At 43.4% G+C, this 24,550-nt stretch overlaps 2 protein-coding genes across 6 annotated transcripts in view; both read left to right on the plus strand.

The window, feature by feature from the left end:
- The window catches only part of LOC139332332 (rho guanine nucleotide exchange factor 28-like), a 38,642-nt gene extending 21,519 nt beyond the window's left edge, over positions 1-17,123 (plus strand). For 2 of the 5 annotated variants that reach the window (XM_070964198.1, XM_070964202.1), the window contains 27 exons: positions 22-196; positions 1,607-1,718; positions 2,920-2,962; positions 3,899-3,988; positions 4,586-4,709; positions 5,479-5,623; positions 5,886-5,941; positions 7,259-7,316; positions 7,850-7,976; positions 8,272-8,402; positions 8,492-8,632; positions 8,816-9,066; positions 9,148-9,273; positions 9,379-9,496; positions 10,638-10,892; positions 10,978-11,054; positions 11,155-11,333; positions 11,569-11,666; positions 11,826-12,017; positions 12,887-13,018; positions 13,152-13,285; positions 13,372-13,419; positions 13,854-13,958; positions 14,118-14,282; positions 15,124-15,375; positions 15,482-15,860; positions 16,036-17,123. In XM_070964198.1, the coding sequence (XP_070820299.1) occupies positions 22-196; positions 1,607-1,718; positions 2,920-2,962; positions 3,899-3,988; positions 4,586-4,709; positions 5,479-5,623; positions 5,886-5,941; positions 7,259-7,316; positions 7,850-7,976; positions 8,272-8,402; positions 8,492-8,632; positions 8,816-9,066; positions 9,148-9,273; positions 9,379-9,496; positions 10,638-10,892; positions 10,978-11,054; positions 11,155-11,333; positions 11,569-11,666; positions 11,826-12,017; positions 12,887-13,018; positions 13,152-13,285; positions 13,372-13,419; positions 13,854-13,958; positions 14,118-14,282; positions 15,124-15,375; positions 15,482-15,860; positions 16,036-16,220 (3,898 nt within the window). In that variant the 3' untranslated portion in view covers positions 16,221-17,123. The remainder of the gene's footprint in view (positions 1-21; positions 197-1,606; positions 1,719-2,919; positions 2,963-3,898; positions 3,989-4,585; positions 4,710-5,478; positions 5,624-5,885; positions 5,942-7,258; positions 7,317-7,849; positions 7,977-8,271; positions 8,403-8,491; positions 8,633-8,815; positions 9,067-9,147; positions 9,274-9,378; positions 9,497-10,637; positions 10,893-10,977; positions 11,055-11,154; positions 11,334-11,568; positions 11,667-11,825; positions 12,018-12,886; positions 13,019-13,151; positions 13,286-13,371; positions 13,420-13,853; positions 13,959-14,117; positions 14,283-15,123; positions 15,376-15,481; positions 15,861-16,035) is intronic. The other 3 variants (XM_070964199.1, XM_070964201.1, XM_070964203.1) reach the window with 3 other exon arrangements.
- Positions 17,124-17,306: 183 nt separating this feature from the next.
- Positions 17,307-24,541, plus strand: osmr (oncostatin M receptor). Its single transcript, XM_070964810.1, has 17 exons — positions 17,307-17,408; positions 17,660-17,814; positions 17,987-18,140; positions 18,638-18,910; positions 19,097-19,226; positions 19,673-19,821; positions 20,007-20,140; positions 20,236-20,377; positions 20,762-20,847; positions 20,995-21,208; positions 21,491-21,679; positions 21,782-21,883; positions 22,342-22,512; positions 22,643-22,795; positions 22,930-23,011; positions 23,108-23,192; positions 24,268-24,541. Exons 1-17 carry the CDS (start codon positions 17,321-17,323, stop codon positions 24,526-24,528), a joined length of 2,568 nt encoding a protein of 855 aa, XP_070820911.1. The 5' UTR covers positions 17,307-17,320; the 3' UTR covers positions 24,529-24,541.
- Positions 24,542-24,550: the final 9 nt, after the last annotated feature.

The following is a 24,550-nucleotide window of genomic DNA, read 5'->3' on the forward strand; positions in this document are numbered from 1 at the left end:
TGTGTATGTGTGTGTAAATAGTCCTAGCCTTGAGTGTGACAGTGGAGAAGAAGACCTACTGGGACATTTGTACCCCTGCTCATCTTCAAAGCAGCAGTCCATCCTGCAGTCCAGCTCAGGAGAGGAGAGGGACTCTTTCGACACCTCACCAGACTTTAACTGCACACACTCTGACAGTACGCACCAGTCCACCAAGGTACGCCTTCATTAAACGTGTTGTATTAAATATGCGGCTACAGTCGTCTTCTCCATGCATGTGGAATCCCATGTGGCCTGAGACAGCCTGGAACTTTTCCTTCTTTATTCTGAACAATCAATTAAAACGCTGTCTTTACAACCTATACGTTGCCCTCTAGACTAGACATGTAAAAGTTTTTGGTCATTCTTACTGATCGCCTGCTTCTCTAAGCAGACACAGTTTAATCTTCAGTTGACAGATGAGCAGGTCACCTGTGTCTTAGCCAGGATGTCTTCACGGCCTTAAAAAGCCTTATTTCCAATTTTCTAAATATTTGGCCATAAAAGTCATTAAGTTGTCTTAAATTTGAATGTGTCCCCTCTGGCATTTCTGTGTGGAAGTCCATATTTCTGATGTTACAAACCCACCACTGAATCTAACCTAACTCACTTTAATAACTATCCTACATAAATGACCTCTGCACAGTGTCACATGTATGCTACTTAACTACATACTTGAATAGGAAAAATATAATTTGTTCAAAAATCTGCCTTAAACTTTGTTGAAATTTAACTTGAAAAGGTTTCAGAAAGAACTCGATGTATGTGTCTGATGCCTGTTTATGCCCTCTTAAGGCCCATTTATACCCTGCGTAAATAACGGATACGGACGCTTTCGTCCGTATCCAGAGGCTGTTTCATCCGTCAGTTTGTCCGTCGGCTCTGAGCTTAGCCATCCGGAGCTCTCCGGACGAAACCACTCAAAACCACTGGAAGTCGTGGGGGCAGTGTAGAGTCAAAATGAGCAAAATGAGTCAAACTAAAAACCGACGAAGAAGAGAACCGGTTTCTCTAATCTTTTTTTCCTATTTCTCATTACTGTCATTATAATAACCTCCTCTACTGACGCCATTACTGATGCCGGTATATGCTGACAGAAGCGTTGACAAGGCATCGGCTGCCATGACAACGGCTCTGTAATTTATGACTTGGCATTGTCCCCTAGAGGACACACTGACAAAACGCTGAAAACGGATGGAGGTATGAAGGCCCCCTACGGAGGCAACGTGTGGGACAGACGGACGGATTTCGTCCGGATCCGGAGGGTATAAATGGGCCTTAAGAGTCTGTTTCCACTGTGATGTGATGTGACGAACGGACCTTATGTGTCATTCTTTCGTTCCTTGTTGCAATTAAAACATTTTTAGCAGCGGATTTTATAGTAAAAGTGCACTACAAGCACATTAAAACATTAAAAACTCAGGTGACACAGTAAAAGCAAAGTAAAGCAGTACAAAAGACAGTCGTCAGTTGATAAGGCCATACTGTCAACAGCTCAGTAATGTGAATAAAGAGTCACACATGGAGAGAAACTGTCCTTCTTACGGCTCTGCCTGATCCATTCCTTCTGATCTGCTCCCTCACCCAGAACCCAGAGGAGGCTGAGGTTCGTCTGCGCTCCTACTCCTACTCCTCCCCCAAGGCAAAGCCGTCACGGCCGCTGCTAAACCGAGACGCAACCATCAGCGACCTGGCAGAAGGTGGGTGAACTTTGACCCTTTGCCCCATGACCTTTCTGTTCACAGGAGCCAGCTGAATGAACACATGTGCCACATGTCTAACGTGGGCAAGACCAGACAGGTGTCATAAATCAGCTGTACCTCTAAATATGTACATGTGTGTTTAGTGTCAGCTACTTGTGTGTGTTTATGAATACATGCGAGTGCGCAGCATTAAGGCCATGCTTTGTCCTGTGTAGATGGTGCATTCAGCAGCAGTCGTTCTCTACTTCAAGCTTTATCTCTCTCTAAATCCCTCTCTCGTCTCAACCAAGTTAGTAAGTAAAAGTATAATGTGAGAAACAGCGACTCATACACTGCTGGTTGGCCTGTGATTAAACTTCAGTGCATCTCTTTGCTCTTTCTGGTGAACCGTGGGATCAACTGGAGGTTATCATGACTAAAAGGCCTATCTGGTGTCTTAATACTTTTCATGACCCGGTGTAATTTAAAAGTATATTTACACAAAATGGAAGTGGAAGAGGAAGAAGTGGAGTGATTGAAAATCATTTCCCCAGATATTTAGATCACACAACTTTGCAAAACAATGTTTCTCATTGTGGCCCGAGTTGTGCAGCTCTATATCTGTGGTGAGATTTTGTGTTTGGTGGTGAGTGCAGCACTCGTAATGTGCAATGCACAAACCACTGTCTCTGAGAAAAAAATTACTTTGAATTGCTGAGATTGCTCTTGAGCTCAAGAGCAGACTTTCTCCGAAGCTTGATGTTAAGACTTTTTTCTCTCACTAATAAAACAATAGTCATCCAAACACGCTTTTATATGATGACTGACAAGTTCAGGTCTGAATCTTCACGACAGCATATTTTTTAATATCCTGAGGCTTTGGAAAAATACTCTCTACGTAACTCTCATAGATCCTATGAGGGATCTGTTTTGCTTCGATTTGGGTGCATACTTTCCCTCTTGGTTTTGATTTTCCGTCTTCGGTGTCATCTGGTTTTTCAAGACGAAACTCTTGTGCTTTGTTTGTTCGCTCTCTGTAGGGGTCTGCCGGGTCCAGATTGTTTCAGGGATTCTTGTACTTGCTTCTAACTCAATTCTGATCGGGGATGATGGTTTTTAACTTGGCTGATTCACTTCTAACCTCTTATGATGTCTTCACTCTTATTGACATGTATTTCTGGTTTACTCATTTGCCTGTCCTTGTTACTCTACCTTACAGAGCAGAGAGCATTCAGCCTGACTGAGACTCCCAGAGAAAAGAGGTAAAACCAGTGTGCTGTGTCGTGAGATCAGAAGCAATACGCTCAGCTGTACTCAGCACCCACATGTTCCTCCCTTTTTTAGGCATCATTGTTGAACAGTGGGTAGAGATTGGCTTAGATGGGCCTGCCTGTGTGTATGTGTGTGTTTGCACGTGTATCTCCTGTATAAAACCTGCGGTTGGGGTCTGAGTGTGCAGGATGTGACATACTTCCTGTTGCAAGGCTGGGGTCAGAATACGCTCTGATTGCAACCTCAAAATAACCCTGAGTAAACAGGTCTGGACTCCAGACCTCAGAAACATCAAACTGATGTCTAGACCACGTCAGTGATACTTCGTTTGTAGTATGTGCATATTGTAGTATGAATTCTGGGTAGATTTAAGAAGTGGACTGAATTAACAGTTGCTTTACAGTCCTGCCATGTGACAAACTGTGCTCCTTTCGTTTTCATCTCATAAGTACCGCTGTCCATATTCATTTCACAGCTGATTTCATCTCATTGCCTCAAACATTTCTCATGCGCTAATGCATTTTGTTTGCTAATAACCATGCATTGCTAACAGAGGAAACATTTTAGAAGATCATATTAGCCAATTAGATCATCCTATCAGACCATCAGATTATTGTATTAGAATAGATCATATTAATACCACAATATACACATCAGTTTTCACCTAATGTCAACAAAATGTGGATGTCGTCTCTGTCTTAAACATTGACTAATACATTATAAGGTTTACTAAAACTGTCTGTAACATAAACATCCCTGTGACTATCCACATATATAACCCGTAGTCATCTTTCTTCTCCATACACACTGTATTAGGCCCAGAAATGGTTTGTTGACTCTAATAGTTGATCACATGATTAACATTTTGAGTCTCCTGATGAGCCGAAACGCAGCAACCCGGTCTGAGGTGTGTTATATCCATGCAGGGTTTTGGGTTTCCGTAAGCGGGCCCAGTCAGCAGAGGAGGAGAGCAGTGCATCGCTCCAACATCTCACCCTCACAGAGTTCCTCAAAGAGTATGTTTTCACCAGAACGGCCTCGCAGCCATGCATGAGTGGCGTAACTCATTCTAACCCCCGTCGTAAAACCATTCCCCAACTCACCCATTAACCACATGGATTCTTTGCAGCTGTATTTGGTCATGTATGAACCCTCGGAAGTAGATTATATTAACACTTTTTATGTCGGGTCACAGTGTTAGGTTTGATGTGACATTGCATGTTTGTCTTTTTTACGTTCTGTCACGTTGCCTTTCACCTAGAATGTGTAATGTAACCAGCATAAGCTGCTGTCGATAGTTTACTCATTATTAATTGTATCTTGGCAAGGTCACACTATAAATAGTATCCACTAGAGTCCATAGTGACTTCCAAGCATGCCAAGCATGTTGTTAAGAGTAATAGTCTGTAGACCAGGGGTCCTGGAAGACTGTCTGGACATTCTTTCATTCCAGCATGATGCCAATGCACCGGATTATCCAACTCTAGTGTACTGAAATTATGATTAGTTCATTAGGAGTGTGCATGTTGGCCTTGAATGCTGCAGTCTTCTATGGGCCAAAATAATGGGAGAAGCTGTGATGGCTGCTGACTTAACTGTTGACATTGAAACAGGATCGAGGACGAGGAGTGGGACAAGTACATAATCCCGTCTAAGGTCGAGTCAGAGAAGTACAAAGTCAGCCGGACCTTCAGCTTTCTCAAGAGCAGGATGTCCAGCACTCGCAACAAGACCAAGGTGAGGCAACACAGTGGAAAATATGACTCCTGCTGGCTAAGATTTCACCTACATGATTGAATCCTTACAGATGAACTTTATTAAATGTAAAGCCAGAGCTTAAAGGCATCCCAAAGTAGTGCAGTAAAAGTTTTAGCACCTCTCAGACAGGCCAGGTCAGGATTCCTGTGCTGGGGAGCCATTGTCTGTGCACGGTGCCTTTATTTGGTGAGGGAGAAATTCCCTCTCCTTAGGCCTTAGCAACGGGACACAGTGAAAATATCCTCTTACATAATGCATAGACCCCCCTCCACACAGCATGAGCGACCAAAACACATTCCATAGTATACTCTTAATCTCATAAACACGTGCGCGTGTGTTCAAGAACGTGTTTCCGTGTATGTGCAGACACACGATGCACATGAACAGTCGAAAAACAAACATGCACTCTTAGACTTCCCTGTAAAGTTTGATAAGAAAATAAACACTGCAATATCACACACGTATACAGAGGAATCCCCCTGATGCCCTCCCACCCCCCAGGGATGAAGCACCTCAGCAGCAGCCAGTCTCCATGGACCTTAACAAAGTAAACAGACAATCTCACTCAGAGGCCCCTTTATCTCAACTAGCTCCACTTTAACAGGTGTGTTTCAGCAAGAGGACGACCACCACATTCTGCCTGCTGCTCACTGTTATTTCTACTTTGGAGGTTTATGTGATATTGTGGCATTAACTGCGGTAAACGTTAGCTGAATGAGTGAGTTTAAAATATTTACTTGTGTTTCAGGTGAAGGGGAAAGAGGTGAAGGAGGGAAAGGAGAAGTCAGGAGCCACTAATGGACACCAGTTTGTTCCTGTGTCTCCATCTGGTCCCGCTCTCTGTGTGGCCTGTGATAAGTCTGTTTCTGGGAAGGAGCTGCTGCAGTGCTCCAGTAAGTGCTGCACTCTCAGTGCTGTTGTTGTTTTTGTGTCTGTGGTGGCTGAACTGTTTAGGATTTCTGTAAATCTCCTCTCACGTGCTTCCTTGATGTTTTGACATGATGTCAGTTTTCTTCCTCTCTCAAAGTCAACATCCATCACGAGGAGCAGGCCGCTTCGACAGCCATCTGGACACTGAATTCAGAGATGTGGTGGTTTTGTTGTTATCAGTTAACTGATGAAATTAACTGGGATTTCATCTGCCTTTGTCTGTAGACTGTTTCCTGAATGTCCATAAAAACTGTCGAGAGTCCGTCGCAGCCTGTGGAAAGGTAACCACCAACATCACTCACTTCATTTTTTTCTCCAAAAAAAAAAAAAAAATGAATGAATAATTGAATGAATAATTTAAAATATCAGTTTAAAGGGGAAAAAGCTGCCTTGGATAATAACACAGGTAGAAACACTGGGTGTCATTTTAATTTGTAAGAATGTCTGAGGTGCCTTTAATGTCTCCACATTAAAAGCACTTATATTTTGGGTCACTTTACTTGCCATAGTTGGAACTACTCTGTGAATAATGTCTTTTATTACTCTGGAGGAGATTTGTCAGTTTGAGAAAATTTATCAATTCTGCTTGAGCTTAGAGACTCCAAATTTGGAGTAGAAAGAGTCTAACAATGCTATAGAATGGATTATGGGGAATGTAGGATGTAGCATTATTAGAGCTTGAGCTATACTGGGGACTAAAAGTTGCCCTGTGGAGATTTAAATACAAAAGTTAAGTTTACATTCAGTGTCACACAAACATGTTCAGTGTGTTTCCTTTGTCATAGAATATTTGCAAGGCTGATTCTTTAAACATTTAATTCATGCATTGTTTACATGTATGTTTACTAGCTTGCAGCCTTCTTCTTCACTGCCTTTGTTGCTGCATTTATATGTTTTTGGCGTGTTACCACCGTCAATCAGCAGAGGAGTCTCAAATCAGCACTAGTGTGCTCACTCATTTGCACGTGTCCTTGTGCGTATGCATGGTACAAACACAATGGGGGCCCACTCGAACAACTTTGCTCTATACTGCCAACAGTGGTCAAAAATGCCACGGGTTGCCTTTAATTAACACTTTCTGAACTGAAAATCTGTCCCTCTCATGTTGTTCCTATGCTACAGCCATTACTTTCATTAAACTCTCTGCTGTTCTGAATCCTGTACGTTCACATCCTTTTTGGGAAATATTCGAAATCTGTAACAGTCAGCCGACAATGTCCAGACATGCTGTGCTGTGTGGCAGCAACACCCCCCCCCCTTCAAATCAAAGCTTTTGTTGCAGGTCATTCCCTCCATCTCTCCCTGTGTTTCCTGTCACACTCTGCTCTGCTGTCCAATAAAGGAAAAATGCCAAAGAAAGATATAAATCAGTTGCTGAAGCAGAGGCAGGCAGAGAGGAAGTGGGTACAACAGGAAGAGTAAATTCCAACACTCAGTGACAAAAGACCTCCTGGAATGTGTCGAACATCACAAACTGATGATACATAACAAGAGCATCTGGGCTGATAATGTTTTTATCTTGGCATGGATTGTCTTCAGTATCGACTGAATTTGATGTTTACAGCTGCTGATGTTAATGTGATTCTGTCTTTCTCCAGAAGCTGCAGGAGAGGAATGCAGTGCTGATGAAAAGCAAGACCTTGTCTCTCCCACAGAGTGAGTGCCCCCTCCCATGGTCTTTGATTAAGTTCTTACCTGTCCTCCCTCGTTCCTCCTGTAGCAGATTAAGAAAGCCATTGCTCCTCATCCCCCACTCTTGCCTGTTGTTCTTTCCCTGGTAAAACAAGTTAAATTTTAATCTATCTCAGTGGGGGATCTGGCCTGGATCGTGTTTATGTGTGTTTGTGCATGAGTTCAAAGGTTGAGTATTTCTCCTGCACTGACAGGATCATTTTATTTGTTGATGCGATGCTGTGTGTCTTCACAGAGTGTTTGATGTCTGACCAAGGTGTCAAGGTCAAATACAGTCAGCTTCAGTTGCTAGAACATGTCGTCACCACTGCAGGCTACATGCCCAGTTAAACAATGAAGGATGAGAAATGTAGTTACTGTTACAGTCAGTGACTATATAAATACAAACAGAGCATCTGAACGCAAAACAGACATGTGAAGTATTTATTTGTAGAATGGGAGGCCTCCGAGGTGTGACTGATTCCTTTTCCTGTTCATTGTCCCGGCCTCTCCTCCAGACTCTGTGAAAGACAACTCACCAGCCTCCCTGTTCTCCTCCTCCTCCTCACTTCCCACAACGACCAGAGAGAAGAGAGAAACAGTCGCCCCGCTCTCCAAAAGCCTCTCCATCTCTATAGACAGCAGGTATGATGGCAGTATCAGAATGATATTTGAATTTGTTCAATTTTGAATATAACCAGATTAAACCATTTACATATTTATAACATGCATATAATTTAACCATTGAATGGGTGGGGTAGGTCAGCTTGCCTAAAGGTCGTGTCTGAGAAACGCTTGAATACTGGCACAAAATATCAGCCAAATGTGACTTCAGCCTCCAGAAACTGGAATCTGATTTAAACTGCCTGAATAAATAAAACCATGCAAAGACCAGAAAAACCTCCCGTGTTCAGATCTAACTGATTGTGCTCCTGCGCAGAAGGCTGAGTGATGCAGCAGCGGTGGACGGTGAGTGCAGTGTGACAGCTTGCACTAACAGCTCATTGTCTGATGAGGGAACACCGGTCACAGCGACTCCCCCCTCAACCGAGCCGCCAATCACAGCACAGGGTGAGAAAGACAAGCTCACATAATAATCTGTTACACCCACACAACCATAAGATAGAGAATTACTGTCGAGGTTGCTTTTGTTCCTGCAGATCCAGTTGATGCTTCTCTACTGAACGACCTGTCAGCTGACCTGCTGGGACTTGAGGTGGAGTCATGGAGCCTGGCGGTCACTCCGGAGTTTTGCAGGCAGCACGACAGGCACACCGTTAAACGGCAGGATGTTATTTATGGTGGGGCACCTCCTCTTAATACATTATTTTATATGAGCATTATGCAATATGCATACTGTACCTGTAATTGTAAAGCAGATCTTACTGGTTGAGTCAAACCTGAGTGGGTGGAGCTAAAAAAATCACCTTGCAATAAGCAAATTAGTACAAGGCCTGTAATCCACTGTCACTGCCTCCATATAGAGCTGATGCAGACGGAGCTGCACCACATCCAAACCCTAACAGTCATGTCGGAGGTGTTCAGGAGAGGCATGGTGGAGGAGCTGCAGCTGGACTGGGACTGTGTGGCCCGGATCTTCCCCTGCTTGGACCCTCTGCTGCTCTTTCACAGAAACCTGTTTGGAGTGCTGCAGGAACGCCGACAAGCTGCAACCCAACCTGAGAACCCCCGAAATTACCTCATCCGTCAGATCGGAGATGTACTGCTTCAGCAGGTTGGCAAAGACGCACTCAGCCACATAAACACACACAGATACACCGTCTATAATCAGTCTCTTACAGCTTTTTTTTCTTAGTTCTCAGATGAAAATGCTGAGAAGATGAAGCAGGTGTACGGAGAGTTCTGCAGCCATCACACCGAGGCCGTCAATGTCTTCAAAGAGCTGCAGCAGCAAAACAAAAAACTCCAAAACTTCGTCAAAGTAAGCCCCCATAACCACACCTCTGGTGCTTTTTAAATGACGGTTTTATAGAAAATATCTTGCTTGATGCAGTCTTCATTTTTATGTTTGCCTCTCTGCTCACAGCAACAGAGCAATAACTCTCTGGTCAGACGGAGAGAGGTGCCTGAATTCATCCTGCTGGTCACTCAACGCATCACCAAGTACCCAGTGCTGCTGGAGAGGATATTACAGTACACTCAAGGTACGTCAGCTCTACTGTGTCCTAAACCAAAAATACATGCAACTCTTAAGTCTGTGGCATGCAACAACAGAAAGAGCACGGCAAGGGACATTTTTATGTTCTTACATAACAAAATGTTTGTCAAGAATCTGTCCCATGGCATGCATTAGGGCGGTTCTTGGGGTGACAATGAAACAAACCAGTCTGACATCATTGCATTCACATGGCTTTTGGCCCATAGGCCAGTTTTGGTGGTCTGGCAATCCACCACTCTTCCATCTGCTGCTGCTTGACTCGAGGACCCAGTTGTTTTCCTAAAACAAGAAAAGATTAAATTTACAATGAGGGAGTCTGTGAAAACGTTCTGCTTGAAATGGGACCTTTGTGATTGTACTCTGACAGTCGTAGGGAACTACCCACTGGATGAAAGCATTTGATTGTAGATGGGGATACGCTTTTTTCTTTCTCTTTCACTCGCTCCTTTTTTTTCCACTATTGTCGATTACCTCACAAGATGGTTGATGCATTGTAATGAGTGTACTCTGAACCATCTAACATGTTGTATGTATGTTGCCTGGTGCTTTGGAGGAGTGTAGAGGTAGGGCTGTGAAAATGTGCACTTGCCTTTGTAAAATGTTGTACTTTGAATACATCACCTGCCAAGATGTGTTCAGGGAGAAAGGGATGAAATGCATTACGTATCCTGTATCGTACCATTCCTTCAATCAAAACATAGGGTAAAGTTTGTAACATTGTCAAAGTATTTTCTGCAGTACTGCATGTTTAAGGCCAGACTATCATATGAAAAGTACTGTAACACAACTAGATCCTATGCTCATCAAAGTGTCACTGAATCTTTTTGGTAAAGTGAGACAATATTATAAATTTTGCATTCTTTTCTTTTTAGTGTTACATGACATTCTTCTTTTAAAATAGCCTGACTGAGAACATTTGCTTTAGTGACTTGTGACTTTGCGAGTATTTAATGGGTTACGTCTGTATAAAGTTGCTGTGTTTGCAGAGAGCTGACTTGCGCTAATTACTTCTGCTTTGTGTGGAATATATAAAGAGCCTAATTATCTGAGCTGAGTGCTGTCTAATTGGAAAACAGTGTCTTGCATAGGGTAAGATATACTTTAATGTGACCTCTTTGCCCCCACAGAGGGAAGCCAGGAACACTCTGACCTGTCAAGTGCCCTGGCTCAGATCCGCGACATCATCACCACAGTGGACCTGACTGTAAGTAAGTATGAGAAGTGTCAGGAACTTCAGGAAGTGCTGGCCCGGCTGGAGAACAAGAGCTTCGCCAAGCTAAAGAATGGCAAGGTGTTTCGCAAACAGGACCTGCATAGCAAACACAGGGACCTGCAGCATAAAGGGCTGGTCTTCTGGAAGACTGCCACAGGACGTCTCAAAGGTGTGTATGAGATCATCTGTGCCTGAAGATCTTTTGAATTTAACAGACAACCAGTTTACACGTGTTTCTGTTGTTCTGTTTTCAGATACTTTGGCTCTCCTGCTCACAGACGTTCTGGTTTTCCTACAAGAGAAAGATCAGCGCTTTATATTTGCTGCGGTGGTAAGCCTCAACCTGAAAAACACTTTGAAATTAGCCTAGCTGTCTGTCCATTTCTCTCCATCCGTTAACCCATGTTTGTGCATTTTATCTGCTTTTTCAGGACCAAAAGCCTCCCGTCATCCCTCTGCAGAAGCTCATTGTTCGTGAAGTAGCCAATGAGGAGAGAGGGATGTTCCTTATCTCTGCCTCCTCAGTGGGACCAGAGATGTATGAAGTTCACACCGCCACTAGAGATGAGAGGAATGCGTGGATGAGGCACATACGACAAGCTGTAGAGAGGTGTGTGTGTGTGTGTGTGTGTGTGTGTGTGTGTGTGTGTGTGTGTGTGTGTGTGTGTGTGTGTGTGTGTGTGTGTGTGTGTGTGTGTGTGAGGTCATGGCTACAGTGTTTGTCTGTGTGGGTGCTCATGTGTCAGAGCTTCTCTTCAGAATCTGTGCTCATGTGTGTGTGTGTCTGGTTAATGTGCACATGTGTGTGTGTTACTCATTGGCTAACCTACTGATCTACCTGGCAGCTGTCCTGAGGAAGAGGAGGAGGAGGAGCGAAGTGCTGAGACAGAGGAGGCCAGGCGGGTGGCTGAAGTGAGAGTTCAGAAGATCACTAAGTTCCAAGGTGAGAAAACATTTGCGTGCCCACCTGCACATTTTATCTGTTCATCATCATCATCATCATCATCATCATCATCATCATCATCATCATCATCATCATCATCACCATCATCATTCTCTAATAGAACCATTAAGTCCTAATCTTTGTGTTTGTTTTGTGTAGAGGCGCTGTTGGGTCAGGACCAGCGAATCTGCACCAGCCTGGAGGAGAAGTTACAGCTTTATGCCGAGCTAACGGAGTTAACCCTCCGCTCGCCAGAGCCTGTGCCACATCGCCACCTGCTGGTCCAACCAGACATCGACAGTGAGATGCCACGACAGGCCTCCTCACTGCTCACAGCTGCACTCAGAGAAGGTAAAAAATGCCAGTATGGGCTGCATGATGCTGCAGGCACACACCAGTACAAGAATGCATTTCATAAGCACTGAGGCCAACTTGTCTTAATCACAATGATTATGACCGACATCAAAATGAACATGAGTGCACCATTCTGGCAGATTTATTAGTAATCACTTTCAGCTTTAAAATACAAGAAAGTGTGTTGGGTGGGGGAAATCTGTTTTGGTAGCCAGCCTAAATAAAATCTACATGTGGGAAACACTTTTATAGACAGGGCCCTCCCTAACATAGGGGATTTACACAAGAGTCTTTACAAGGAAACCCTGGTTTTACACTTCTATTTTTATTCATCTTAAGCAAATTGTATCCATTCCTTAAAGTCCCGGTACATAGCAACAGTACAGCAACACTGGTGTTTTTACCTATATTAATTTTCAGGACTGTGTTGCCATGAGCAGAACATGCTTCACTGACATCTCCCTCATTCTCCTGCTAGTTTTGTTTCACCTAAAGGCCCTTTTCATCACAATCATTAATTTCGATTTTTGTTTGGCTTTTCCTGTTGTAACAAAGTAAACATATCTGCTATGAAAAAGGTCTTTTGGCACTGGATAACTTGCACCGTTATCATTCTTATCTGTATATTTAGTTTGATGGCTTCCTTCCAGCTCAGCCCAAACTCAGCTTGAGCTCTAATCAGCAAAGTACATCAGTAATAACAAATAGATACTGAAGATTTGTTAATTAGAACAGTGTGCTGAACATGGACACCAGTAGAAGTGGAAGTGATTAATTTCACAGTGAGTTGGTATACTGGATTTCTGTTCAGTTGTCATGGTTGGCGAATAATCTGGAGTATTGACCGATTTTTTCTTCCCCTGCAGCAGAGAACCTGATGACCATTCTGCAGACTCGTGATGGCCTTTCTGTTCAAAGTCAGAGTTCTCCAGTCCAAGGACCAGAGGGCTGCAGCTACAACAGCCAAGGCAGCAGCATGCAGGAGTCTCCTACTGAACGTGAGTCACAGATATACCCTGCAATTCATTTTGTGATGCTTGCCTTGAGGTTGACATAAATGCCCACATACTGCTGACCAACATGGGTGAACCACCATTTTCTTGGGCCTGTCTTGTTTTTGTGTTGCTACAGCGGATTATCTGAGCACGCTCAGTATGAGCTCCACCTCTCTGGGATCAGACAGCGAGCTGATGGGGCTGGACGGCATACTGTGGAGCTCTGCTGTCGAGCTGAGAAAAGGAGACACCAAAGGGACGCTATTAAAGGTTCAACCACTGCAGTTCATGAGAAATGTTTGATCAGAAAATAAACGTGCATTAATGTTCCCCTGTAGTAACACAGTTTTCTGTAGGTGGCAGAGAGCGTTCAGAGTCTGACTCAGCTTCTCTACAGTCTGCAGGTGAGAGAAGACACAAGTTTCAGTATCCGTCACTGAATGCATGCATGAATCTTTGGCTTTGTTAAACATTAAGAACTTGGGATACTGTACATAGATACAAAATGATAATAAATGGGGTGAGGGTTATTAAGGGATAGGGTTACATTACTAAGATTGTAATTAATGTGCAACAATGTCCTTACTTAGTATCAATAAGCAGTAATTAGAAGATTATTGGGGGAAAACTCAATGTTATTGTGTTTATAATTGCAGACTGTGGCATTAAAAAGTGTTTCATAATGATTAATAAAGAATCAATATGCTTTTGATATGCTTGATCATCAGAAAATAGTCGATGGTGAATACCATAATATTAATTGTTTCTTGATCAATTTTAATAGATTTTATAATTGGTAACTGGAGTGTGATCAGGTGTCTCCTCCTTGTGTTGACAGGCTGCTATAACCCTCCAGCACAGCTGCCATGAAGTCCAGAAACTCCTTCTCCAGGAGGGAGAAAAACCTCAGCTCCGGACTCTCACTTCCCTCCAAAACAGTCTGGTATCAGTCACGTGATATTCATGTTAGCATAAATATCTTTCCCACATGCAGGCCTGCGGCATACAGTAACGGTGTTTTGAGGCAGAGTAGACTAGAATTCAGTTGCCTCTTTTTGAAATAGCAACAGAAAATATTAAAAGGGTTTCTGTTATTATCCAGGAGCAGGAGAAGCAGAGGAGCATTGATAAGAAGAAAGAAGAAGTAGAAAAGAAGGGCTTAGAGAAGAAGAAAGAACAGGTGGATGAGGTGCAGAAACTCCATGTGAAGCTGAAACAGGAGCAGCAGCGCTGGGACAAAGAGTGTCAGGCCAGAGAGAAACAACAGGTAAGCCTCGTGCCGATGAAGGCAATCAAAGGTGAAAAGTCAAAAACACCACCAGCTGATTTGCTGTACCCTCGAATGAATTTGATTTTAGAAAAATAAAAAGTAAAGGCTGTCGCATATGAACAAAACCTGTGGCCTATGAATGAGGTAGTAGCAGTGCATATCAGCAGTTCTTAAGGTGCAGTTAAGTTCAGATGTTATTTTCTGGTGAAATGTTGTAACTTCCTCTTTCCTTTGACCACAGGTCGGAGTTTCTGCCTGTATGTAAAGCTAACTGGTTTCTAAGTATTTGCAACATACTGTATGTTCTCTCTACTCCTGACATAACATGCAGCATGTGGGAGCAATGTAATTCATTAAGGCCATTGTTGATGAGCGAATTGGAGTCTCCTCTCATCTAATGTCATTATGAAATGGTGTCAGCTTTTTACTTTCTTTGTGTCAAACTGAAACACGTTCACTGTGAAGGTGTAGTAACAATATCGCAATGCCATATACTGCATCAACACATGCAATGCACTTCCCCATTCACTGATTCTCCAAATCCCATCCATGGATACATTTTCTGAAGTACATTGTTATTATATTATTATTGGTGTTTTGTTTTGTACCATGCATTCAACTTATTGACATTACCACAGCAAGTATAAGAAAAAGATTAACATTTTTAATAGAGCATGAGGGGTTTTATGGTGAAGGTATTTATAATTACTTTTGCAGTTGTTTTAGAGTGGATGGATCCTTCAAATCTAACACTCTGTTAAACACACTGTTCTGTTGAAACACTATCATAGCTACAGGAAGATGTAATGAGAGGTTAAAGTACCATATGTGCTTTCAGAGTGAGCAGGAGAGTGTGCTGGAGCAGCGGGAGCAGCAATGCCTCCTGGAGGCTGAGCGTCTGCGCTGCGAGCGCGAAGAGCTGGAGGCTCAACTGCTGGAGTATCAGCAAAATCTAGATCGACTGAGGGAGGGCCAGAGGAGTGTGGAGAGGGAGAAGGAGAAGATTGAAGTGCAGCAGAGGCTGCTGCAGAGCTGGAGACACAACCGCCAGAGCAGCCTGCCTGTTACGATACCACTGGATGGATACAAGGTAAGGAAGCAGAGACAGGAAGGTGGAGGTACAGTAATGCAGAGAAAGGAGAGAATGAGTGGTGTGAAGATGAAAATGTCACCTGTGTATTGTTTCAATGTCCAAGGTGTCCAGCCACAGCCGCTCAGGCAGCCTGGATGGTAACTGCTCAGTGTACGAGAACGAAGCAGCCTTACTCGCTTCCCTCCAGCAGAACCACCTCCACCAGCCCGCCAACAACAACCAGCACCAGCACTTGCTCTCTGCGCCGAGGAAGAACCACGACGGCCCTCTGCACAGCTCCAGCTACGCTGCCAACCTCGGCCTGAGTGCCAGCCTCTACAACAGCCTGAACACCCTGCTGAGCCAGGCACACAGCAAACACCCTCCGGATGGTCTCACATACGCAAACTGCAGTAACAACCACGGCTGCCCCCGGCCTGTGAATGACTCCATCCACCCCTTCAGCAGCAGAGTGACCGCACAGCCTCAAAGGACCAACAACAGTAAGTGTACTCGTATTCCCTCGCATGTATGAAGTTCTGGACAGCGAAGCAAAGACATACAGCCTTTGTCAAGCCTCCATTTAGTGTATAAGCCCATCATATAGGAACACAATAAAATATTTGAGCCTATATTGTGCATACAGGAAAAAATATGATCTGTTTTTGCTCCTTCCAGCACACTTCAGCCCGCCGTTGGACAGTCGATCCCTGGGTACCTGGAGATCAGAGGTCACCGGACTCTATGAGGATGACTACTCCTCGTCTCCCTCTCTTACCCCCCTCCTTCCCCCACAGGCTTATCTCTCCCTTGAAGGACAGAACGGGGAGGAGGCAGGGGAGGAGAACATTGTTTATCTCTGAGAACCATTAGAGAGAAACGAGCAATGCAAGCTGCCTGACATGTAACTGGACCCACAAGAATATATCTGTTGCTAATATGTGTTTTGTCTATGTGTGCGTTTGCACCCATCTAGATGTGATGGATATAAGTGGACTTTTTAGAAAACCCCAAGTATACAAATAAGGGAAGAGTTGCAGGGAGGAAGTATACACAGATACAGTGTATGTGCCTTTATCAGTGTATGTGGTGGCCATTAATCATTCTCTTCCTGCGTGATGAAACCATTGTGCCTTTTAGCGAACAAGTTCTTTGTAAATCAGCTTTTATACTTGTACTCTCCATGTTTTTACTTCTAATGTAATTCTTTTTATCCTCTGTTGCACTTGTTTGATGGCAGTGGTACCCTTGTGTCCCAAACACTGGGACCTAAGGTAAGTCAGGAGGGGAAGTATTGCTGTTATTTTCCTGAGCACTTACAAGAAAATGGAAATATTTGAGAAGCCAATATCCTTCCCCAAACTATGTATAGAGTGCTATTATTTCTCTATGTGATCTTAAATAATATTTATAAGGGATTGTGAGTATCTAAAAAACATAGAAATATACTAAATATTAAATATATGTATAGTTTTATGGAAAGGCTACCTATGCACACTATGTTGGAAGAGGAACATATTCCTATTATTGTTATTTTTCTCACTTAAGTGCCAAAAATTCTTGAAAAAAAAAAGTGATTTCTGTAAAGAATGGCTGTATGTTTTCTGTTCACCTCCTTTTCTGATAATTTATTGTGTGTAAATTGCTTCATGCACAGTCCACATTAATGATGTTTTGTTTGATATGTGTTCTCTTGTAATCTCTTTAATCAGAACTGTGATGTGCCATATTGATATTGTGCTGTATATAAAATAATTGTGGCAGACATCTGTGTTTTTGGTGCATTTTACCAACATCAACTTGATATTTACACACCTCTAGTGGATTCTGATCATACATGATTACGCAATGCCCTAAAAGCAATTGTGGGCAGGCTGCCATTAACCACTGACTCATGAGACTTTCAGTCAGTGTGTGCGGTGAATGGCCAGCATTTCACTCTGGTTTGGCGTCTATCAAGAGGATGACAAGTTTGAGAATATCCGTGATAAATCTGCTGAGGCTTTGTCTACTATTTTCTGATGATCACAGTGGATTCTCCTTGGACACTGGTAAGTTTGTTTCTCTTACATTTTCTAATCTCAGGATACCCTGGAGTGCATACCCTGTATTAAAGCTGAGTCCTTACCACAGGAGCTAGGGTTCAAATCCAGCCAAGACCCCTGTGTCTTTCCAGCTGTCACTAACTAAATGAGGCAGAAATGCCAAACAATGTCTTTAAAAAATTCTCTCATCTTGCATTTTTTTAATTTCTCAAATATGTCCTGTAACCTCACATACAATGAGTTGCACTGTGTGGCAGTTTGGCAGCCGCCAAGGCCGAGCATCAGTCATCTGCAGGCTATCAGTGACAAGCAAACCCTCTTGGTGAGCTGGCTGGTAAACCATAGAGGCTTAGTGGGCGACATTTATGAGATCCAGATTGGCCGCGCTGAAAACCACACCGTTATTTACAATGTGAGTACTGCTGTCTGGATTTCTTGCTGTTTAAAGGCTCTACAGTCGCATCCCAGTAATTTCATGGTATTGATTATCACACTTTCAGCAGCATTTACTCTGGTGATGGTGTGGATAATCTCAAATTCCTGTGAGATTCATGTGCTATTTTCCCTTGTTTTTGTTCATCTAGAGAAATATGAGTCTATTTTCGGTGGATACAGATAATTACACATGGACATGGACCTCTGATCTGCCTCTGGAGTGTGTCGATCACTCAGTCAGAGTACGACACTTCTTAAATCATTCTGTCCCGAGTCCCTGGAGCAACTGGATAACCAACTATGGTGAGATGATGCTACTGTACTCTGAGTCTTTGTCACTTCTGTCATTGAGTAAAACTAAGCCAAATGCATAGAAAACGGGTAAGTTTCTTGTGTGCACTGCTCCACTGATCATAACATCAGATAAGCACGAGCGTCTGTTCTCTGAGGAGGAGTGAGGCCCCCATCTGTTTTATCTTCCCTTGCACCAATCTTGACTTCAGTGTTACTCAACAGTTGCAAATGTCTGTTGCAATGCACGTAATAGTCAAAGCCTGGCCATAATTAGCTTTGATGGGTGGCATTTTTATTGCTTATTATTTGTGGAAGCAATATAATATTTTCTCTTTTTTCTTTAATGGCACATGAGGTTTTCACTACTAGAATCTTGTACTAAGGGCTGATGTTAAATAGAGTTCAGTGGACTATAAAATCTACCAGAGAGGCTATAGATATTTCTAAGAGTTTGTACACTCTGCTGGGCAGATCTTCATAACTGAGCTCTACTCTGTGACCTGTAGGAGCCCAGGCAAAGGACAAGAGCAGGATTTTCCCCCACCAGAGGGTGCTGAGAGAGGGCAACAGTGCCATGTTCTGCTGTGTTCCCCCAAACGGAGTCAATATTGCCAGCATTACCTTCAATAACAGCAAATATCCTCTTATCAGCATTGGAGACAGAGTCAAGGCTATCGCTGTAGACAACCTGACCATCCCAGCAAGAGTAATTAAAGCTCTTTCACTCAGCTGCAAAGATGCAACAGGCAAGATGAGTTATGCCTGGAACTACGTCAGCTGTGAGTTTGAATTACTGTTATTTTATTTGCATCATTGTAATATTACTTTTCCAAAGAACTTTTACGTGTGTGTGTGTGTGTGTGTGTGTGTGTGTGTGTGTGTGTGTGTGTGTGTGTGTGTGTGTGTGTGTGTGTGTGTGTGTGTGTGTGTGTGTTTGTTTGTTTGTGTGTGCGCGCATGCTATAGTTCCTCCCCAGAAGCCCAGAAACCTTAGCTGTGTGACATCAGACATGACAGCTGTCACTTGCACCTGGGATTCAGGCAGAAAACGATATGCACACGATCGCAACAAGCAGACGCACACTCTCTACGTAGAGTAAGTGCACACAATAAGCAGACATTCACTATGTCAGGCATACTGTAGATGGCAGTGTTTTCCCAAGTATGGACAGCAAGTATGCTTTGAGAAATTACACCGCTAAGTGAGTTTCTCTTGTCAAATGTTGGGTCTCACTAAGGCATCCCTAGCTGATCACACATCTATGTTACTCTGCAATGAAGTTTGGTAGTAAATAAATAATGATTAACTTTCGGACCCATTGTGTAGAGATTTCTTTGATACAGCAAATTCATATTTTTTGAATGAACGGTAAACAACAGGGTTCCAAATATAAATTTAAATTCATCCTAAGCTGCCTCCATATTCTTCAAACTAAACTACAAAAGTATACCATACTCAACTAAACAGGATTACAGGGCAGAAAAGGTTGCCTGCTTGTTTTAAATATTATGGATGTTTCTTCTTCTTTGTTGAAAATACAGGAACTCAGACCAGGCTCCTATCAACTGCGAGCCGTCGTCTTGTACTTTCCCAGCCATCCCACTCTTGGATGAATACAACATCAGTGTGGTGGTGAAGAACCAGCTGGGAGAGGAAACACAGAGCTACAGCTTCAACATCTCTGACAGAGGTCAGAGGTCACACAAACATCCAAGCAGAACATGGAATACACAGTATATGTTGTTGCTGCATATGTTCGATTGTGTTTTTGACCATCTAAAGACTCGAGGAACATGTGCAGATGACTTAAATGTGCCCTCAGATCTCTGATAACGCTCTGTACTTCACATGCGATTTCATGTGTGTTGCCATTAGTGTTTTCAGTTGTGGAGTGGGACAGAGTGATCCCCGGGGTGACAAACACCACTGTGTCCTGGATCATACAGGGGAACTGGTCTCAACTGAACCTCCTCTGTCAGGTCGCTACAGACCCAGGCAGCACCACTGAGGTGACCTTAATCCAGCTGAACTAAAACATTCATACTGCAGAACTGAAAGTTAACCATTTTAGTGCATGTTTGTGGTTTTTGTGATCTTGCGATAGCTGAGCTGCAAAGGTGTGAGTGGGCTCTGCAAGAACAAACTGGAACATCTGCTTCCCAACACTCGCTACTCTTCCAGGGTGCGCTGCTCTGTCAACGGCAGGCTGTGGGGAGAATGGACAAAGCCCATGTCCTTCACAACCTGTGAGTATTAGCAGGCTAGTCTGGTGTATGCAGAGCGTGGTCAAGTCCATACCCAATAAAGTCTGAGTCATGGCCGCATTCAGGACAAGTTACGAACAAAAAAATTGATCCTACTGTAGGTCAAGAATAAGTCAGGAAATAAATTGCCCTTCGACATTCATGAACACAGGACATCGTGGTTGTATGTTGTCCAAATTTGCCAACACAGCCACCAGAAAAATTCATTTTCCTCCCACAAATCCTTCAGTTTTTTATATATATTTTATTTTAAGTAAACAGTTGAGCCAACAAAACAAGTCACACACATCTCAAGCATAGTACTGCAGTAGTTTGGCCTTGAACATCGAGCGTACTGGTGCCGCTGCTGAATGACCCTTTCCTCAGATCCGTTGGTGACCTTGGATGTATGGAGGAGAATAAAGCAGCTGTCTGCCACGAACTGCCGTCAAGTTACTCTATTGTGGATGCCAGTAAGACTCTCTGTTTTACTCCAAATGTTTTACTTTGAAAAAAATATTGATGTGATAACCCACACACTCTTTGCCTGGTTTCATAAGGGAATATTTGTCACCACAGCATGAGCTTTTCCCAACTTTCATGACCACCGTTGTTCTCAGCTTGTTCCTGGCTCAGCAGCCACGGTGAACATCCAAGGCTACCTAGTTCAGTGGTCACACGAAGGCCGAAACTGGACCGAGTGGAAGGACAGTGGACAAACCCAGACAGAGGTCTCCATTGGTCCAGGACAGTATGACTTTTCTGTCCAGGCTGTTCTCCACACTGGCTCCACCATCCCCGCTTGCATCACAGTCCAACAGTGGGACGATGGAGGTGAGCAGCATGCGTGGAATCAGCCGAGAGATCACCTCTGAACTCTCCATCAGCTGGATGTCTCAAAAATTTATGAGCAGACTTTTGCAAAATATTGTAGATTACAGAATTTGGTGATGATCACTACCATTTCAGATCATCACAGTGACAAGAAAATCTTTTTAAGGTTAAATGTAACACAACAAATTTTGGTTTAACAGTTAAGTAAAGAATGGTTCACTGTTGGTGGAGGACTTCACACATATTTATCTGTCACAGTCTGAAATCTGCGTCTCTTTCTAGAAAACCTACCAGTAGAGAAGCGGTTGAAAAGCAGCACAGATGCTGGTTTTAGTCTGTCCTGGGCCCAGCAGGACACTGCCACCTGTGGCTATACTGTGGAGTGGTGCATTCTGGGAGACGTAGTAATGCCTTGTACTCTGCGATGGATGAAGGTGCCAGAGGGAAACAACACATTGTCCCTATGTGCTAGTCAGTTTTTGTTTAATTGTTTTCTTTGAGTAGTCATTGTATGTGCATCTTTTAAGTTGTTCCTGTTTCCTGATTTCATTGTCAGAAACCTTTCATTTCCAGGACATTTCAAAGCAGGCTGGAGGTATACGTTTAATATCTATGGATGCACAGAACATGGACACAAACTGCTGGAGATACAGACTGGATACTCACAAGAGCTCAGTGAGTTCTACTGGAAATGTGTTTGTCTGTGTGCTTGTTTTTATGCACATCTGACATCCATATTTCTACATGAGGTTAATGAGGTGTCTACTGGTCTCCATATGGACATAGTATAGGAGTTCAAAAAATGCCTCAGAACTGGCGCCTCTGTCTTGTGACAGGATATACAGAGAGGATTAAGCAGGAGGGAGCAAAGAAAAGTAGAATGCATATTTAGTGACTGATATCTTTGATAAGAAAATAGCCACAAACACCAGATCAGTGGAAAAAAGGCAGCAGCCAGTTTCTGTCAAAACAAAAATTTTGCAACAGCTTCTGACATCAGCTCAGTAATGCAGGCGTCAGATAGAAAGTTTCTGTGGGTTGACGTCATTTGGGGAAGTTGCATTGTTCCTTGAAGTCTGTTGCTTTAATTCTCACTGATACTTTTTGTCTTCCCTACTCAAAACTATGTTCAGAAGCTGTACAGTCCCTGACTCTGGTTGAACCTGTTCAGAGTACTTCCTCATCTGTGACACTGGAGTGGCATTACAGTGAGGATGATCCGGCTCATTCGGCCTTCATCATTGGTTACCTGGTCACAGTGCAGGAAGTAGGATCTGATACGCTGCCAGGTCATAATGCTGCAAGTGAGTGCAGAGGAAAGCTCATGCTGTTCCTGAGCTCGCTCTGTGTTAAAAAACAAAACACGCCAAATATAATGACACTTTATTTGGTCATTAGAAGTGGTCTAAGAAAAACACTGGTGTGTACATCTAGATCTGTTCAACGTATCAGTGGCAGATCCTCAGAGGAAGTCTGTCACCATAGAGGGTCTGCAGCAGAACCAAGACTATGCTTTCTCTGTGAGCGCTCTCACTGAGGACGGGCCTGGACAACCTGCCAGTATCACCATCAGGACCAGAACCGACTGTGAGCACTGTTCAATCATGCAGATGCAACAATTAAACATACTAATCTTGAATGTAAGTAGTAAAATTCCAGCATAAAGGCTTAAATTTTACTCAGCGATTTTGTAAACTTCCATCTTCGGTTTTCTCTGGTAGACTCTGCTCGCTTGGCCAGGATACTGACTCCCATCTTGCTGCTGCTGTGCTGCACCATTCTCCTGTGGTCTCAAAGGAAAACGTACATAACTTCACCTTTAAATCTTGACTCATTCCTGTGAGGGACAAGCTGGAGCTTCTCTCCTCCATCTTCTCCTCTGTTGTGTTTCTCCTCCAGGCTAAAGAGTGGGCTGAAGGGGATATTTGCTTATCCTGCTGGTATGAACATCAAACCTCCTGAGTTCGACAGCTTTCTGCTTCGGGTATGAACACAACACTGAAACAGTCAAATCCTGCATAGAGAGGAAACAACTACTATGTGCTAACAATAAGATATGATTAGTACACAATACAGAGAAAGCATAGAAATGTTACACTGAATTTGAAGCACTAAACATCCTTTGCCCACACTTGTTTGAAGTGATTCTTTATATTAGGGTCTGATTGAAAGTCAACAAGTTGTTCCCTGGAGATCCCTGTTGTGGTCACTTTGCATAGCAAAGTAGATTTGTGTCTGGGCTGATTTACCTGGTGTAGTCACGTACACACACCCGTTTTGTACATTAAAGTAGCGGTAGGCAAAATCTGTGCAACTATGCAAAACTTTCTGCCTCTCTTACTGCTGCCTCAAATCATTCTGCTGAATCCCTGCCACCAAACCCCCGAGTCCAAATGGCTTCAGAAAGAGTAGGTTGCCATGTGAAACCTAATGCATTGCAAGGCCCAACTTTCCATGACGTGAGCCTCACCAAGACCCCGGTCCCTCATCACTTTTGGAGACATTACACAGACATATTCATTTCGTGGTGACTTACCGTAACCTTAACTCCTACCCTAACCTTAACCAGGGTCTTCACCCTAAAATTTAATGATTTACATGACATTTTGTCCCCATATGGAAGGCGAGTCCCCACAATGTGACCGTGTAAACAGATTGAAGGCAAAGGAGGTATTGAAAATTTACCATGAGTTGCAGGATTTTCTGTCATAGAATTAGGTTTCACCATCTGAAGGGACGTGTGAGTGTATCTGCAGTTGTAGAGGAGCAAGAGCCAGAAGGAACACCCTCTCTGAAATGACCTGTGATTGGCCAAAGTCTCCTGTCATGGCCTAGATTTCCTAAAGCCTGAAAACAGAACCAGGAGGAGGTGCAGAAGTCTAGTTTTCTCACAGACCACTTAAATCACAATATACTCTTGCCTTATTATGGAATTTTTGCCAAATGATGCAAGAAATAAAAATTACTGCTTTAAGCCCACAGATATGGATCAGCTTCTGTTATCTAATTTACATGAATCTAGTTTACATTATTATAATACCCTCTGCATGTTTGTACAGGCCAGTGAGAGGCTGCAGTTTCAGCAGGTGGAGGAGTGCAGCAGCTGCGACATAGAGATCCTGAATACCAGACCTGTTGTGAATGGAACAATTGCACTGAGCGAACTTGAACCTTTGAACACACCGCCCGCTCCTGGTTCCCAGCCCCCTCGTTCAATCTCCTGTGTGTCGCTTCAAGAAGACTTCTGTCCACAGTCAGCCACAGTGCTGTGGGACAGAACAGCCCCTCGACAAATGGCATGCATCACAAACAAAACTTAATTTCACCTCATGGAGGCGGATT

This window comes from Chaetodon trifascialis, chromosome 6 (genome assembly GCF_039877785.1).
Source record: "Chaetodon trifascialis isolate fChaTrf1 chromosome 6, fChaTrf1.hap1, whole genome shotgun sequence".
NCBI lineage: Eukaryota > Metazoa > Chordata > Actinopteri > Chaetodontiformes > Chaetodontidae > Chaetodon > Chaetodon trifascialis.

Coding starts and splice junctions, on each gene's coding strand:
- osmr (XM_070964810.1), top strand. CDS start 17,321: ATGACAAGTTTGAGAATATCCGTGATAAATCTGCTGAGGCTTTGTCTA. Junction 18,141..18,637: donor CAACTGGATAACCAACTATG/GTGAGATGATGC, acceptor TGTGACCTGTAG/GAGCCCAGGCAAAGGACAAG. Junction 19,822..20,006: donor CTTCAACATCTCTGACAGAG/GTCAGAGGTCAC, acceptor TGTTGCCATTAG/TGTTTTCAGTTGTGGAGTGG.